Consider the following 14,446-nt stretch of genomic DNA (forward strand, 5'->3'; position numbering starts at 1 on the left):
GAGCTGGAAAAGAAAACCCGCAGGCCCTTGTCACTGGAGGTTTCAGAGAGCTTGTGATTTTTACAAGCCTCAGACACCCCGAGACCTGTACGCTTTAACATGGCCTCTGTCAAGGGTGAAGGAATATCAGCTTCTCAAGTCTACACAACAGCTGTAAGATTTGTAATGAGGTCTACCCAAGAACTTAGTATTTTAGAGCAAAGGGCAGGTTACTAGAGGCTTTCACAAGATCTATATGCTATAGCACTAGGAGGTACTCTTCCCCACCTGTCTGTTGCCACCACTGCCAAATGTCATGGGATATAAGCTGTCAAAGACCAGCACTTAAAGGTCTCCGTGCCTACTGATGATCTACCCAGAATAAAAAGCCCTGGGGCCAGGGGCTGGCCAAATTACTGCCTGTAAAATCACAGACAAGTTCTTTTTCTGTGCCTCATCTTATTCATAAAATGGGAGATGGGAAAAGACTTAGCTTCTTCTTCAGCTAGTACTTAAGTCCCTGGCCAAGGACATGTCTGATGTCAGCCATTATTACTGAGTCTAAATAAACCTCCAGAGCAGGGACTATCCTGTCGAGTTTACCCCCTCAGCTTAGGGTCTCACATACAGAAGAGGTGTGGCATTTATTAATACTTGTGTGTCTATACAAAATGTGAAGTTTCTCACCGAGGCAGCAAATGAGTGACCTGCAGGACAGTGCATAATGTATCTTAAGCTACTATACACACATGGGCAGAGTCACAGCTCTCAGAGTCTGTCCACATGCCATTCTGTGGTGGAGAACATATGGAAACTTTCCATATATTCCTAACAGAGTCATCTATCACACTCCCAAGACTACATGTGCACATGGTGACCCAGTCTGGCCTTGATTCCCTTAGTGGAGAGACCACCAGCCTTACAAGAACGAGAACAGCTCTCATTAATGCCTGCTTCATCTTGGGCATACATGCATCTCCCCAGGCATGATTTTATTTTCCCTGTATATAGTTTTGTCTTTGGAGGCAGGATCTCCCTCTGTACTTCGGGCTGGCCCTGAGAGGCCAGTCTTCCTGACTTTGGCTTTACTTGTTAAGCACTGGGGTTATAGGTGTGTAGCACCAGGGTTGGAAAAAAACAAACCTTCATCTTCCCTTTCTCCCTCCAAATTCAATATTGATGGGCCTTCTACTTGCCACAATCTGTGTATAGTCTGGTTCCTGTCAAACAAGCAAGTTCCTATCCCCTAGGTGCCAAGAGTCCAAAGAACTAAGTCTGTAATTTCAGTGGTTTTCAGATTCACACTATAAAAACTTTTGTTCAGCCTAGTGTAGTTGTGCAGGCCTTTAATTCCAGCACTCAGGAGGCAAATTTCTGAGTTTGAGACTACCCTGTGTCTATAGAGTGGGTTCCAGCACAGCTAGAGTTACACAGAGAAACCTTGTCTTAAAGAAAAACCCAAAAAATTTTCAAATGTAGTATACAATGTATACAAAGATCAAATATTTTATTATATATTTTTTTTTTTTTTGGGTTTTCGAGACAGGGTTTCTCTGTATAGCCCTGGCTGTCCTGGAACTCACTTTGCAGACCAGGCTGGCCTCGAACTCAGAAATCCGCCTGCCTCTGCCTCCCGAGTGCTGGGATTAAAGGCGTGCGCCACCGCGCCCAGCTAGAAGCAGACCTTTTGGCAACACACCAGATATGTCACAAACCTAAAACTAGTTGTAGAATTGACAACAGCATTCAGTTGTGCTTTTTGATTGCACAGAATCAATAACTGATTTATAATAAAACTCTAAATATCTTAGCCAGCCTTGGCTCAGGGTCTTCAGCATAAATGTGGGCAACACCTGAAAACTATTGATAACTGATAGCACCACCACAGATGACTATTAAACATGCACATAGACTTGGACTCGCTGGGACACTGTACTAGCAGAATGGTCTTTTTTTTTTTTTTTTTTTTTGGGTTTTCGAGACAGGGTTTCTCTGTGTAGCCCTGGCTGTCCTGGAACTCACTTTGCAGACCAGGCTGGCCTCGAATTTAGTAATCTGCCTGCCTCTGCCTCCCGAGTGCTGGGATTAAAGGCGTGTGCCACCACGCCCAGCATAAACATGAGTTTTGTATAATTTCTAAGCATGCACCTTTTTTGTTTGTTTTAAAAAGATTTATTATTATATGTAAGTACACTGTAGCTGTCTTCAGACGTATCAGAAGAAGGCATCAGATCTCATTACAGATGATTGTGAGCCACCAGGTGGTTGCTGGAATTTGAACTCAGGACCTTTGGAAGAGTAGTCAGTGCTCTTCCCCACTGAGCCATCTCACCAGCCTCAGAATGGTCTTTTGATTTAAATAATAATCAGTGTAGAATGACATTTCTATCAGAAAAACATTGGGGAGACATTCAGTAGGTAAACAACTCGACAAAGGGTGAGTTACTTTGGCAGCATAAAGAGTGGATGGGCTGATCACTGCAATGAGCTTTTCTATCTTGTTCTGCTCATGACAGCCTTGGGTCTTGGGTCAAGTGAAACAGCCTTCTAATTCGGCCTGAAGGAGGACCTCTTCTTCAGCAGCCTCCTTATCTTTTATCAGTGTCCGCAACTGCAGTAAGCCTGGGGCTGGGCTACCCTGGGGCAGTCCAAGCTCTCTTCGAACTGACTTGTGGACTGCTCCAGCAATGACGAGCCTGATTCACAACTTCTTTCTCAATTGCTCCTTTCTGAACCAGTTTCTGTAATAAAGGCTCCAACCTTAGAACATAGGCAGACAGCTTTTCATCATTCTTCTGGTAAGTAGTAAGGTATTTGACCTGCAATGCTCTGGGATTATCAATAATCCCAAATATTGTTTCAAGCGTCTTCAGGCATTCTGCAACTGTAATGAAGGGGTTGTTTATCTTGAGGACGCGAATAATTTCAAATGCTGGACCTCTAAGGCTCTCTATCAACCGCCTTCTTTTTTCTACATCTGACACCTGCCATGTTTTCATTACTTGGGAAGTATGAAACATCCAAGATTCAAATTCTTCTTCACCTGGTCCTGGAGGATCCCTGCCTGAGAACACACTCAGCTTCTTGTACCCCAGATACTGCAGGGTGGGCTTAAGGGCCTCATCTAATGCCTGTGCTAACATGGGTGCTCGAATTTCAGGGATTATGCCCTGGTCTAGGCCGAGAGGGTCATTCCGACTCCCAAGAACTCTGGTTAATTCACCCATCGTCATGCCCTCTCCCTTCAAAAACGCATTTAATCTGCACAAAAAGTCACTATCAGCATCAGGAGGCTTAAAAGATCACTCTCCAGACACCTCCTTTTGCAGGTATCTCCTTCGGTACTAGGGCACTGCCAGTCTCTACTGTAAGCCCAAGGCTACATTCTTGTTCTCATCCCTTCTGAACATCCTCCCAAGCAGTCTGTGTTCCCCTAAGGGAGCAAGGCCAGCCTTCAGGGCCTCCTCTATGTCTGCCACTCCGCAGGTCGGAGGGATGCCGGCAACCAACCAATAGTGCTTTTCGAGGGTTCATATCCATCCCCCTGCACCAGTCTTCTAGAAGTCTCAGTGTCATGGTGCTCAGAGTATTTAAATCCTAAACCGTCCAGGGCGCCGCCGCCGCCGCCGCTCACAGTGATGTGCGTGCTCGTCTTTAACACGCAGAGGTCCGGGAGCCTGAGAAAACAGAGCATCCACATAAGTTAACCGTGTCCGACTCCCGAGCAGTTCCTCCCGCCACCGGCGCCTATTTACGAACGCCATAAAGTCTGCGGACCACCTGCCCATAGATGCATCGCTTGGGTCCCGGAGAGGGCGTCTGACCTTTGCGGGGTTTAGGAGAGACCCGTGGATCACATCTGCAGCGCGAGGATGGAGGGACACGGGCTCCTCGAAGAAGGCAGAAGAACGACCCCGGCAAACGCCTCGGGGAGCAGACAACCGCCTCCGGGGGCGGCGCGAAGCAGACAGCCTGACGTCATGAGGCAGGCGCGCGTTTCCGGCCCTAGACGGAAGCTCTGACTGCGGCGGTATCCGGGACTGCGAGCGGGCGGGCCACTCAGGACAGGAAGGTGAGACCCGGGGCCGCTCAGCTTGGCTGTCAGGCTGGCCCGGCGTCCAGCCCGGAGCCGAGCTCGGGGCTCTGCAGGCCAGGCCGGGCGCCACTGCCCAGCTCAGCTCGGCGGCGGGTGCTGTGGGGGGCGGGCCCGGCATCTCCAGGTGGTTCCCCCGCCTGGGGCTCCGGAGGGCGACGGGGCCCGCCGCCGCGTGACCAGCCGTAGTCACGCTGGGCTTAATCACTACGAGCTCGTGCTCCCGCCGGCCGCGCTCACCTTCTTCAGCTGCGCGACCCAGAGGGTTTCTCTTAAGGTGGCTTGTTCTGAAATGCCAAAGGCACCTGACTGTTCAGAACTGAGTGACTCTTGCTCGCTTGCAGGGGGAACAGGAAGATTTTCGGGACCACTGTAAGTGTTTGAAAGAGTTACCGTCTTACCTTGGGGACTCCGACGTTGCTTTAACGAGTAGAACCCAACCCAGTGCCCACGTCTGAAATAGTAGTGTTAAGCCAGAAAGCATTTCAACTGTCAAGTGCAATGTCCTGTGGGGAAACTAGAATGTTTCATTATCCGAAACGAAGGTGTACTGGGTCTGCTCAAGCAAGAAGTGATGATTCATTCACTCTGTGGGGTTCACATTAACAGCACTCAATAGATACTGAAACCAGTATTTTTTATGTGCTCACAACTGTTATATAAAACCACCTGTAAGTTGTTTACAGCTGTTAAATCTTAAAATGCTCGTGCTTTTCAGAACTCTTGAATTTAAATCAAGTGCACTTGGAATAGTCGCCATGGCAACAGTACTAGACCCTAACACTAATTTTTTCTGTGTTTGCATTGAAGGCACAGAGCATGGAGAATGATGAACTTCCGTCAGCGGATGGGATGGATTGGAGTGGGACTGTATTTGCTAGCAAGCGCAGCAGCGTTTTATTATGTTTTTGAAATCAATGAGACTTACAACAGGCTGGCTTTGGAACACATTCAGCAGCACCCTGAGGAGCCTCGGGAAGGAACCACATGGACACACTCCTTGAAAGCTCGGTTACTTTCCCTGCCCTTTTGGTTGTGGACAATTATTTTCTTGATACCGTACTTACAGATGTTTTTGTTCCTTTATTCTTGTACGAGAGCGGATCCCAAAACAGTGGGCTACTGTATTATCCCCATATGCTTGGCAGTCATCTGCAATCGTCACCAGGCGTTTGTCAAGGCTTCTAATCAGATCAGCAGACTACAACTGATTGACACATAGCACTCATCACCGGTTTCCCTTACTGTAAGACTGCCAGTACTGGATTGTGGCCGACCACAAGACTGCAGTTTCTTCACAGGTCTCAGGAAGTTGTGGTAGAACAGAGACTTAAAGTGACAAGAGGACTGACTACTTTTATCTGAATAATGACTTTTTAGGTAAAGCCTGAAATATAGTACCACACAATCATGTTGATGACTTCAGAGTTTGGAAGTAAAATAGTGGCTTGTAATCTGCAGTCTTTAGAAACTTGAATAAGCACCTGAATTTTTTTTTAAAATTTTTATTCTATGTGCAACATAGTATGATTCAGAAATTTTTCCATTGGGGAAAATATTTCCATTGTGTTAAATGTAAAAAGGTCTGACCATGATCATAAAATTTAAATTTTATACAATTACTTTGCTTGCTTTAAAATTTTTCAAACTAAGACACTAATCCTGCTTTCAGTTTACATGGGATTGGTAGAAAAATCAATGAGGTGGCTATCACCTTCCTGTTTTTTGGGGGGGAGGTGGGTAGGTAGGGGAGAGTGCTGGGGGATAGAATCCAAGCCTTTTGTGCTTTTCAAGACAGTTACTCTGTGCCCTGGCTGTCCTGGAACTTGCCCTGGAGATCAGGCTGGCTTCAAATTCTTGCCTGCCCCTGCCTCCCAACAGCTGGGATTAAAGGTTTGTGCCACCACCAACCCATTGCTTTTTGTACTTTTACCACTGATTTACATTTCCAGCCATGATGATGGCTATTTAGATACACAGAATTTGTTTTTTGGGGGGATGGGGTGGGGTGGATAATGGCTATCTAAACCACTAATCTATATAGTTCTTTGAAAAACTATGTAGTTTTTGAACAGATGAAATGGTTGAAGTGTAGAAATGACACACAGACACCAGGTGTACCAACACAGATCACTAAAGAGATATTGTTCCTTTCCTGGGTGAAATCAGGGTATCCAGTGATGGTTGTACTAACACATTTCACATCATTTTAATAACCATGGCTTTTGGGTCATTGCTTTAGAGCTACAACCACCTTATGAATGAGAGCAGCACTTTAGCCTGATGCAGTTCCTCACCACTGACACAACATCCCATGCTGTGTACAACTATTTATCTGTGTATACTGCCTCCTGACTCATACCAAAAATGAAAATGAGTTTTAGTGAAGTTTTTTTTTTTTTTCAAATTGTACCATCTGCTAGCTTTTTGTGGTGCTAAAGATCAAACTGACACCCTCACACATACAAGCCAACTTTTTGTTTTTTGTTTTTGTTTTTGTTTTTTTTTTTTGAGGCAGAGTTTCTCTGTGTAGCCCTGGCTGTCCTGGAACTTACTCTGTAGACCAGGCTGTCCTTAAACTCAGAAATCCGCCTGCCTCTGCCTCCCAAGTGCTGTGATTAAAGGCGTGGGCCACCACTGCCTGGCTACAAGCCAACTCTTTAACCACTGTGCTGTATAACCCTAATCCTCAATTTTTTCAGCAACCTCACTAAATGCTGTATTTGAACAGAGAGGCTAAGATTCCATGACAAAATTTAATCTTTTTTGGTTGTTGGTTGTTTTGAGACATTTTCTGGCTGATCTGAATCTTGCTATATAAACTAGGTTGGCCTTGAATTCAGAGATCTACATATCTCCTCCCAGAGTTGGGGGCTAAAGGGGGCTAAGGACACTGTGCCTGGCTCAAACTTTAATCTTAAAAGACCCTGTCCCAGGCTGGTGAGATGGCTCAGTGGGTAAGAGCACCCGACTGCTCTTCCGAAGGTCCGGAGTTCAAATCCCAGCAACCACATGATGGCTCACAACCATCCGTAACAAGATCTGATGCCCTCTTCTGGAGTGTCTGAAGACAGCTACAGTGTACTTACATATAATAAATAAATAAATCTTAAAAAAACAAACAAACAAAAAAAAAACCAAAACCCTGTCCCAAACAAACCCCCATAAGACAAAAACCAAAACCCACAAACTCAAAACCCAACTTAATTTAGTTGCTGAAATAACACATCTTTTGCTATAATGTATTCAGTATTCCAGAGAAAAACAGTTTGACAAAACTACTGTGAATCAGGTGCATCTTTTGAGTGCTTTTAATATGCACGCTGCAGAAATGTTTTAGAAGTATTCTTCACCAACTCTTTACTCCATTACCAAGGAGGCTGTTACTACTGGGACGAGTGCCATTTTACAAGACTCTGAAGTATTCAGGAATTAATAACCTATCCATGGACAGGGTAACTGGAAACACCAAGCTAAGAGCCATAGGCAGAGTGTGGTGGCATATTCCTGTAATCCAGCATTCAGGGGCAGAGGCATGTGGAGCTCTGTAAATCTAGACTATTTAGTGAATTCTAGGATAGTCGGCTACATAGGGAAACCCTGCCTGAAAACAAAAAAAATCAGACAAAGTAAGATTCGAACCCAGGATGTCTATCTGGCTTCAGATTCCATCTCTGTACTTACGGAAAAATTACTGATTCCTTTTTAATTAGTATGGAAGTAGTAATAATTTATTTTTATTTTTGTCAAGACAGGGTTTCTCTGTGTAGCTCTAGCTGACCTGGAACTTGTTCTGTAGACCAAGTTGGCTTTGAACTCAAAGACCCAACTGTTTTTGCAGGGGTTAAAGGCATTTCCAGATGTAATTATTAATGGCTAGTTTACAAGGTTAATCTGCTCTTTAAACAAAAAACCACATTCCCTTATCTCTGTCTGTACAAATGTGAAGTTGGGTGCCATAGTGTATATCTGGAGGGCAGAGGACAACCATGAGCGTGTTTTCTCAGGTTCTAGCCACTCAGATTTTGGAGACAGGGTCTTTCTTACTGGCCTGGGGCTTACCAATTCTCCAGGGATCCCAGTATCCACTAGACCAAATTGCTTGGCTCCCTCCAATCCCCTTTAAAAAACAAAAACAAAAATATGTGTCCTTGCAAACACCAACAGTGCCATTGTCATTTTATTTACAATCTTATCTGAAATGAAACAATCCCATTGAAGTTTTTTCACTGAAATACTTTAGTTTTTCAAAAGTGCAGGCACAGTAAATAGATTAGCTACAGAAATGTCTATGGCACTTTTTTCACTAGTACACACTCTTGACTTAGATGTCATTAACTTTAAAGTAAAAATCCCCCGAAGTATAGAATCTGATTCTATTTTACAATCTGTTTAAGGAACAAAAAGCTTTTCTTTGGTTGAGTCATGAGATAAAGTGCTCATATGAGTAAGTCACCACTGCTTGAAACAAATGCGTATGCTTGTACCGAATGAGTAGGGTTAGTCTTTTCCTAAATTCCTGGCAGAAGTGATTACTGTCATTATTCATCCTTCCATCAAGAATGCACCACCATGTTACAAATCCCCCCACACATAAAGTCCTAGAAAACTTTGGACTGTGGTTGGAAATCACCATGCAGAGTGTTTAAAACCCTCGAAAACCTCCTCACATACAATGACAAGGTCCATGGAGATGGGTCCAACTCTTTTTTTTTTTTTTTTTGGTTTTTCGAGACAGGGTTTCTCTGTATAGCCCTGGCTGTCCTGGAACTCACTTTGTAGACCAGGCTTGCCTCGAACTCAGAAATCCGCCTGCCTCTGTCTCCCGAGTGCTGGGATTAAAGGTGTGCACCACCACCACACAGCGTGGGTCCAACTCTTTTTGTCTTAAACATTTTTCTGATGCTTCTACTAGGGTTCAAAGAACTGATCCACAGTGTTTTAATGTAGCATTTACTGAAGATTCAAATATTGGAGCTGTGTTTATCTTTGGAAAAGAATCAGAAAATGTTCTGCAGAAAGTTCACTTGAGCCATTTATAAATTTTGTCTACATTTCCTCATATTAAATCCTCCCTGTGTTGTTGTGAACATGCTTCTCTCAAGACATTTGCTTCTCTTTCTGCCAAACCTGCTCAGTTTCATCATTAAGTCCACAGCGTCACTGGTGATTAACACTGAACTCAACACCAGGTCTGGATTCTTGAGTTCCTTTTTAAGGAGTTTCTGACCCTCTTACCCTTGACATAGGTTCTTCAGCTGGCTTTTGGGTCAGCACTATTTAGGATGTTCCTTCATGTTCTGTACTCCATGTACTCATTCAGGAGCCACAAACCAAGAGGAGCGGCCAGCCACATGTGGCCACTAGCTGGATGTATTTAGTAGCCCAGTTCTAGATTATTCTCTGGTTTTTCTTCTTCCTCTTAGCTGCTTGCTGCTTCTTTGAGGAATTCTTGGGGATCTCCTCCAACTCTAGGTTGGTGTGCTCCAGTTCTCTCTTCTTAGGTTTCTGTCATCTCATTCAGTCCTGTGGTTTAGGTACTCTTCTCCAGTTTCACTCGAATATCCACCACCTACCTGTCTGTTTTTCTGAAGTGGAATCTCACTAGGTTATCCAAGCTGGTCTTGAACTTGGTCCTCTTCCCTCAGCCTCCCCAGTAGCTACGATCACTTGCATGCAATCATTACACTTGGCTTCACTTCATTGCCTGCTTATGCTTCACCATACATTTACTAGCAGACTCATGACTTTTAACCTGTCTAAAACCAAGCTGCCAAAAGGCAACCCATCAAAACCTGTCTTTCAAGTTCGGATCAATTGTGCCATATGCTTGTAATTCCAGCACTTTAGAGGAGGCAGGAGGACCAGAGTTCAAGGACAGCTTTATCTACAAGTTCAAGGTCCTATCTTGGTTTTCAAGTCTGCTGTCTCACACTTTTGATCCTAGCACTCAGGAGGCAGAGGCAGGCAGATCTCTGAGGGAGGCCAGCCTGGTCTACAGATGGAGTTCCAGGACAGCCAGGGCTATACAGAGAAAAGTCCTGTATCAGCACCCTATACCTCTATCATTCCCTACTGTTCTTTCTGCTCAATTCCACTCCAGGCACACTATCTTTTCTTTTTTCCTTTTCTGACAACTCAGGACACTCCTGCCTCTGCCTCCAGAGTGCTGGGATTACAGACATGTGCTTCCTTGCTGGGCTCCACTGGTCTTGACTTTGAACCATTTCAGAAATGTTATAAGGATTCCCTCCATGCCTTATCTATGTTTTCTTCGAAGTCTGCTCAGATGTCACCTTTTTGAGACTCTACCTACTGGAAACAAGCATTCTTCCCAGAGTTACTTTTCTCCACAGCACTTACCTATCCTTATATAACATGGACATCTCAAAATTTTGGATTTTTATCATGTATTGTGATGGCCTGTATGCTTACAACAGTAACTGGTACACAGCAGATGCTCAGTATGTATTTATGAACATATATTTCTCTTACCATACTTCAAAAACGAATCTAGCTCCCTCTCCTTAGAGAACAAAGCCAAAAGCTAATATTTATTATTAAGTGTGTAACCTAATCTGTCGCATGTTTCAGTTTAATTCAACTCTTTCAGGTCTCAGGATTTAGTGATTTGTTTTTTTTTTTCTGTTAGAGGCCAAGATTTCAACTATCCCTCAGTGTGATTTTGTTACATCGGTTGTCTTAGAATTTTTCATATATAAGGTTTTTATTAAGTGCTTGGCTAGAGCTCTCTCTCTCTCTCTCTCTCTCTCTCTCTCTCTCTCTCTCTCTCTCTCTCTCTCTCTCTTTTCCCTGTGTCTCCCTGGTTGTCCTCCAACTCAGAGATCTGCCTGCCTCTGCCTCCCAAGTGCTGGGATTAAAGGCGTGTGCCTCCACTGCCTAGCTGGCTAGAGCTCTCAATACATGTTTCAGGCATGAAAATTAGAGTTTCCTAAGCCACTTAACAAGTACAAAGTACAATGGCTATTAGAACTACATAACACAATTCCAGTCACTGATGCTCAAGGCAGTACCATGGACCCAGAAAGCACTCATAAAAAACTGCTATCTCCACCTGGTTTTTGGCCAGAGTAAATTCTACTTTACATTCCAGTGTCCTATTGATATCCCAATGTGAGCTGCTTTTTAAGATACAAAGTTTATTTCTAGAATTCACTGTTTCGTAGACCACAACTTTAAATAGAGCAATTCTGATCCCAAAGGTCGCTAGAGTCACTAGAGTAAGTTACAATATTTTTATGACATTCTCATACTTGGATGATAACACACTAGCTTAAGGTGTTTTCAAGATTAAGCCTAGGTTTATACATCAGTTGAGAATACTTAGTTCAGTTTTCCTAACCTGCATGCAAGAGGGAGAAGGGGTACAGACCTTCTTAAAAAAAAAAAAAAAATTAAATGCACCCTGGAGAAGATGCTTAAATTGAAAGCAGCAGCATGCACAGCTGTACACACCTTTAAGCCCAATACTGGGGGTCAGGGGGAGACAGAGGCTGGCAGATCTCTGAGACTTCAGGCCAGCCTGATCTATACGATTTCAGTGCAGCCAGGGCTACATACAGAGAACCTGTCAGGAAAAAAAATGAGGGCACAGCTGATAAAGGGTGGCAGCACTTCAGATCCTTGCCTTTGCCTCCCAAGTGATGAGATTGTAGGTGTGCTTTGCTATGCCTTCTCCTATGTTTTTATCCATGGTAAGTTCTTCACTGGTATTTTAACTGTCCTAATACCACAGCCAAGCAACTATGACCTATATGTGAATCTGGGCCCTAGAGTTAGAGTATTAAAATAACAAATTCTGTTTAGGCACTTTTAAATAAGTACATCTCTTACAAGAATTTCTTGTTTCATCTTTTAGATTATTCATCTAAGGCTCTTAATAGGCTTATTTTTAGGTGGAAATGTAAGGGTTAACTTTCTAGTATAAATGTAAGAAGTTACAACTGTTTCAAAAGGTAGCACTGTTCTGCTTGTATCTGGCTAATTGCAGCAGTAAGAGTATTGGAATGAGTATTAAAACCAAATAAAAGATCCATCAAACCTATAACCAAGAACTTCAAAACATTAGTACAAGTACTATATTGAAACGTCTTTATAATAAATTCAGTACACAAAGGACATGTAAAAGTTTTAGGAGCAAATTGACCTATCATTTGAAACTAGTTTTACCCTGCATGTATATCTGTGTACTAATATAAAGGAGTCAGGTCCCTAGGACTGGAGTTACAGAGGGTTGTGAACCACCATATAGGTACTGGGAACTGAACCCAGGTCCTCCTGCATGAGCAGCCAGTGCTCCTAAATGCTGAACTATCTCTGCAGCTCCCTCAATTTAAACTACTTAAAATATACTATTTTAAATTATATACAGGCAAGTTTTTTTTAAAGGATTATGTAAATATAGAATTACAAGTTAACAACTGAATATCAGAAACATCATTAAACAAGAATGTTTGGCCATCAGTAATTTTTCTTAGTTGAAATTGTTTGCACTGAAAGAGTGCTTGGTGAAATGCTGATGCTCCAAGCAAAACATTTGTAAACTGTGTCAACTGAGTATCCTCAATAATATCATCTGGAATTTCAGATGTTAGTTAGTATATATGTAATTTGCAGCCGTGTATATTAGCACAACACTGAAGGTGGAGGTGGAGACAGAGGCAGATCAGAAGTTTCAGGTCAGCCTGGTATAAGGAACAAGTTCTAGGCTGGCTGAGGTAAGTTATGAGACTGCCATCCATTCATTCATTCATCCATTCATTTATTTTTTTCGAGACAGGGTTTCTCCGTATAGCTCTGGCTGTCCTGTAACTCACTCTGTAGACCAGGCTGGCCTCAAACTCAGAAATCCGCCTGCCTTTGCCTCCCAAGTGCTGGGATTAAAGGCCCGGCTGGGACTGTTTTTAAAAAAAAAAAAAAATCTAGGTGGTGGTGGTGCATGGATGGTTTTGATCCCAGCAGTCATGAGGCAGAGGCAGGCAGACCTCTGTTGAGTTTGAGACCAGTTTGGTCTACAAAGTGATTTCTAGGACAGCCAGGAATACACAGAGACCCCCCCCCAATTAAAAAAACAAAACAAAACTTAAAACAGGGCAAATGATCTACCACAGAACCCATTTCCAGTCCTAAAGAGTGTTTTCATTTTCATTTTGAGATACTGATGCAAACCCAGTGACTTGTGCATATTAGACAAGCGTCCTACCACTGAGATATATATATCTCCAGCCTCAAAAACTATAAACAAACAAACAAACAAACCAGGTTAATGGTTGGCTTTGTAACCTGAGGCAAGTAACTATTCTGAGATTGAGTAATTACTCTCTGAACTAAGTCATTATAATTTGTTGCATCTGAGAATCTATGGAGGCCCAGAATATATCTGTAATTCCAGCACGCAGGAGGTGACAAGCAGAAAGATGAGGTTTGAGGATAGACTGGGCTACATCTAGGGAGTTCCAGATCAACTTCAGCATACAGCAAAGCCTTGTCTCAAAACAAAAAGCCAGGTTTGGTTGTGCATACCTGTGATCCCTAATACTCAGAAATAAGATATTAAAAGTTCAAAGCCAGGTAGGCTATGTAGTGAATTCCAGGCCAGTCTAGGCCACATACATAGCAAGAGCCAGCCTCAAAACAAAACAGATATAATTCAAAGAATTATTCTAATTTCATTAGGTATATTTTGCATTTCAAGTGTCAAAATCAGGAAAGATGCACTGTAAATCAAAAAAATCCACTCTAGTTCCACTGATAAACAGCAGAAAAGGAACACATACAATATATTTAAGGAACTATTCAACAGTTCCCTTTTGACTAAAATAAAAAAAATGGCTACAGGAAATATATAAGTTATAATCAATGTATTTTATTGATTTGAGCCTCACATCTATACTTGTACAGACATTATATATACATACAAATCATATTTCTCTTATCATTCTTTTAAATATTAATTGCCTGTGAACTATGACAAGCAGCTTTTATAAACACTGAAAGATGCAGACACACACCATTTGATTCAACGATCATTTTAAAGGAGAAAAACAAAAATTCATTTGTCAATTTAGATTTCATCCACTACGAATGGTTCCATTTTATTTTAGGATGAGAAAACAAGAGTTCATTCCCAAACATTTGTTGTACTTTTCTTTGTTAGAAACAAGGAAGTTTGCTCTGTGACGAACTTGTTCCAATGAAACAAAAGAAAAGAGTTCCCCAACTAGAGCACAGGTCTTCTTAAGTCCCAGCAGGTGATGAAATAGCAGCGCTCTGCTGGCCTGGCTTGCTTGCTTTCTTTCTTTCTTTCTTTCTTTCTTTCTTTCTTTCTTTCTTTCTTTCTTTCTTTCTTTCTTT

The 14,446-nt window shown here is 42.7% G+C and overlaps 2 protein-coding genes across 3 annotated transcripts; one reads left to right on the forward strand and one right to left on the reverse strand.

Annotated features, from left to right (window-relative positions):
- Positions 1-2,245: 2,245 nt before the first annotated feature.
- Positions 2,246-4,047, reverse strand: Moap1 (modulator of apoptosis 1). Its single transcript, XM_021202461.2, is given in 6 exon segments — positions 2,246-2,669; positions 2,671-3,278; positions 3,280-3,356; positions 3,359-3,488; positions 3,490-3,656; positions 3,804-4,047. Coding segments are annotated over 5 exon segments (1,041 nt in total). The 5' UTR covers positions 3,556-3,656; positions 3,804-4,047; the 3' UTR covers positions 2,246-2,509.
- Positions 3,992-5,691, forward strand: Tmem251 (transmembrane protein 251). 2 transcript variants are annotated; one of them, XM_021202409.2, is made up of 2 exons: positions 3,992-4,051; positions 4,883-5,691. In XM_021202409.2, exon 2 carries the CDS (start codon positions 4,899-4,901, stop codon positions 5,292-5,294), a length of 396 nt encoding a protein of 131 aa, XP_021058068.1. In that variant the 5' UTR covers positions 3,992-4,051; positions 4,883-4,898; the 3' UTR covers positions 5,295-5,691. The 2 variants fall into 2 exon arrangements, with proteins under 2 accessions (XP_021058068.1, XP_021058067.1); XM_021202408.2 differs by having other exon boundaries at positions 4,037-4,444.
- The last annotated feature ends 8,755 nt before the right edge of the window (positions 5,692-14,446 follow it).

Source organism: Mus pahari, chromosome 7 (assembly GCF_900095145.1).
Source record: "Mus pahari chromosome 7, PAHARI_EIJ_v1.1, whole genome shotgun sequence".
NCBI lineage: Eukaryota > Metazoa > Chordata > Mammalia > Rodentia > Muridae > Mus > Mus pahari.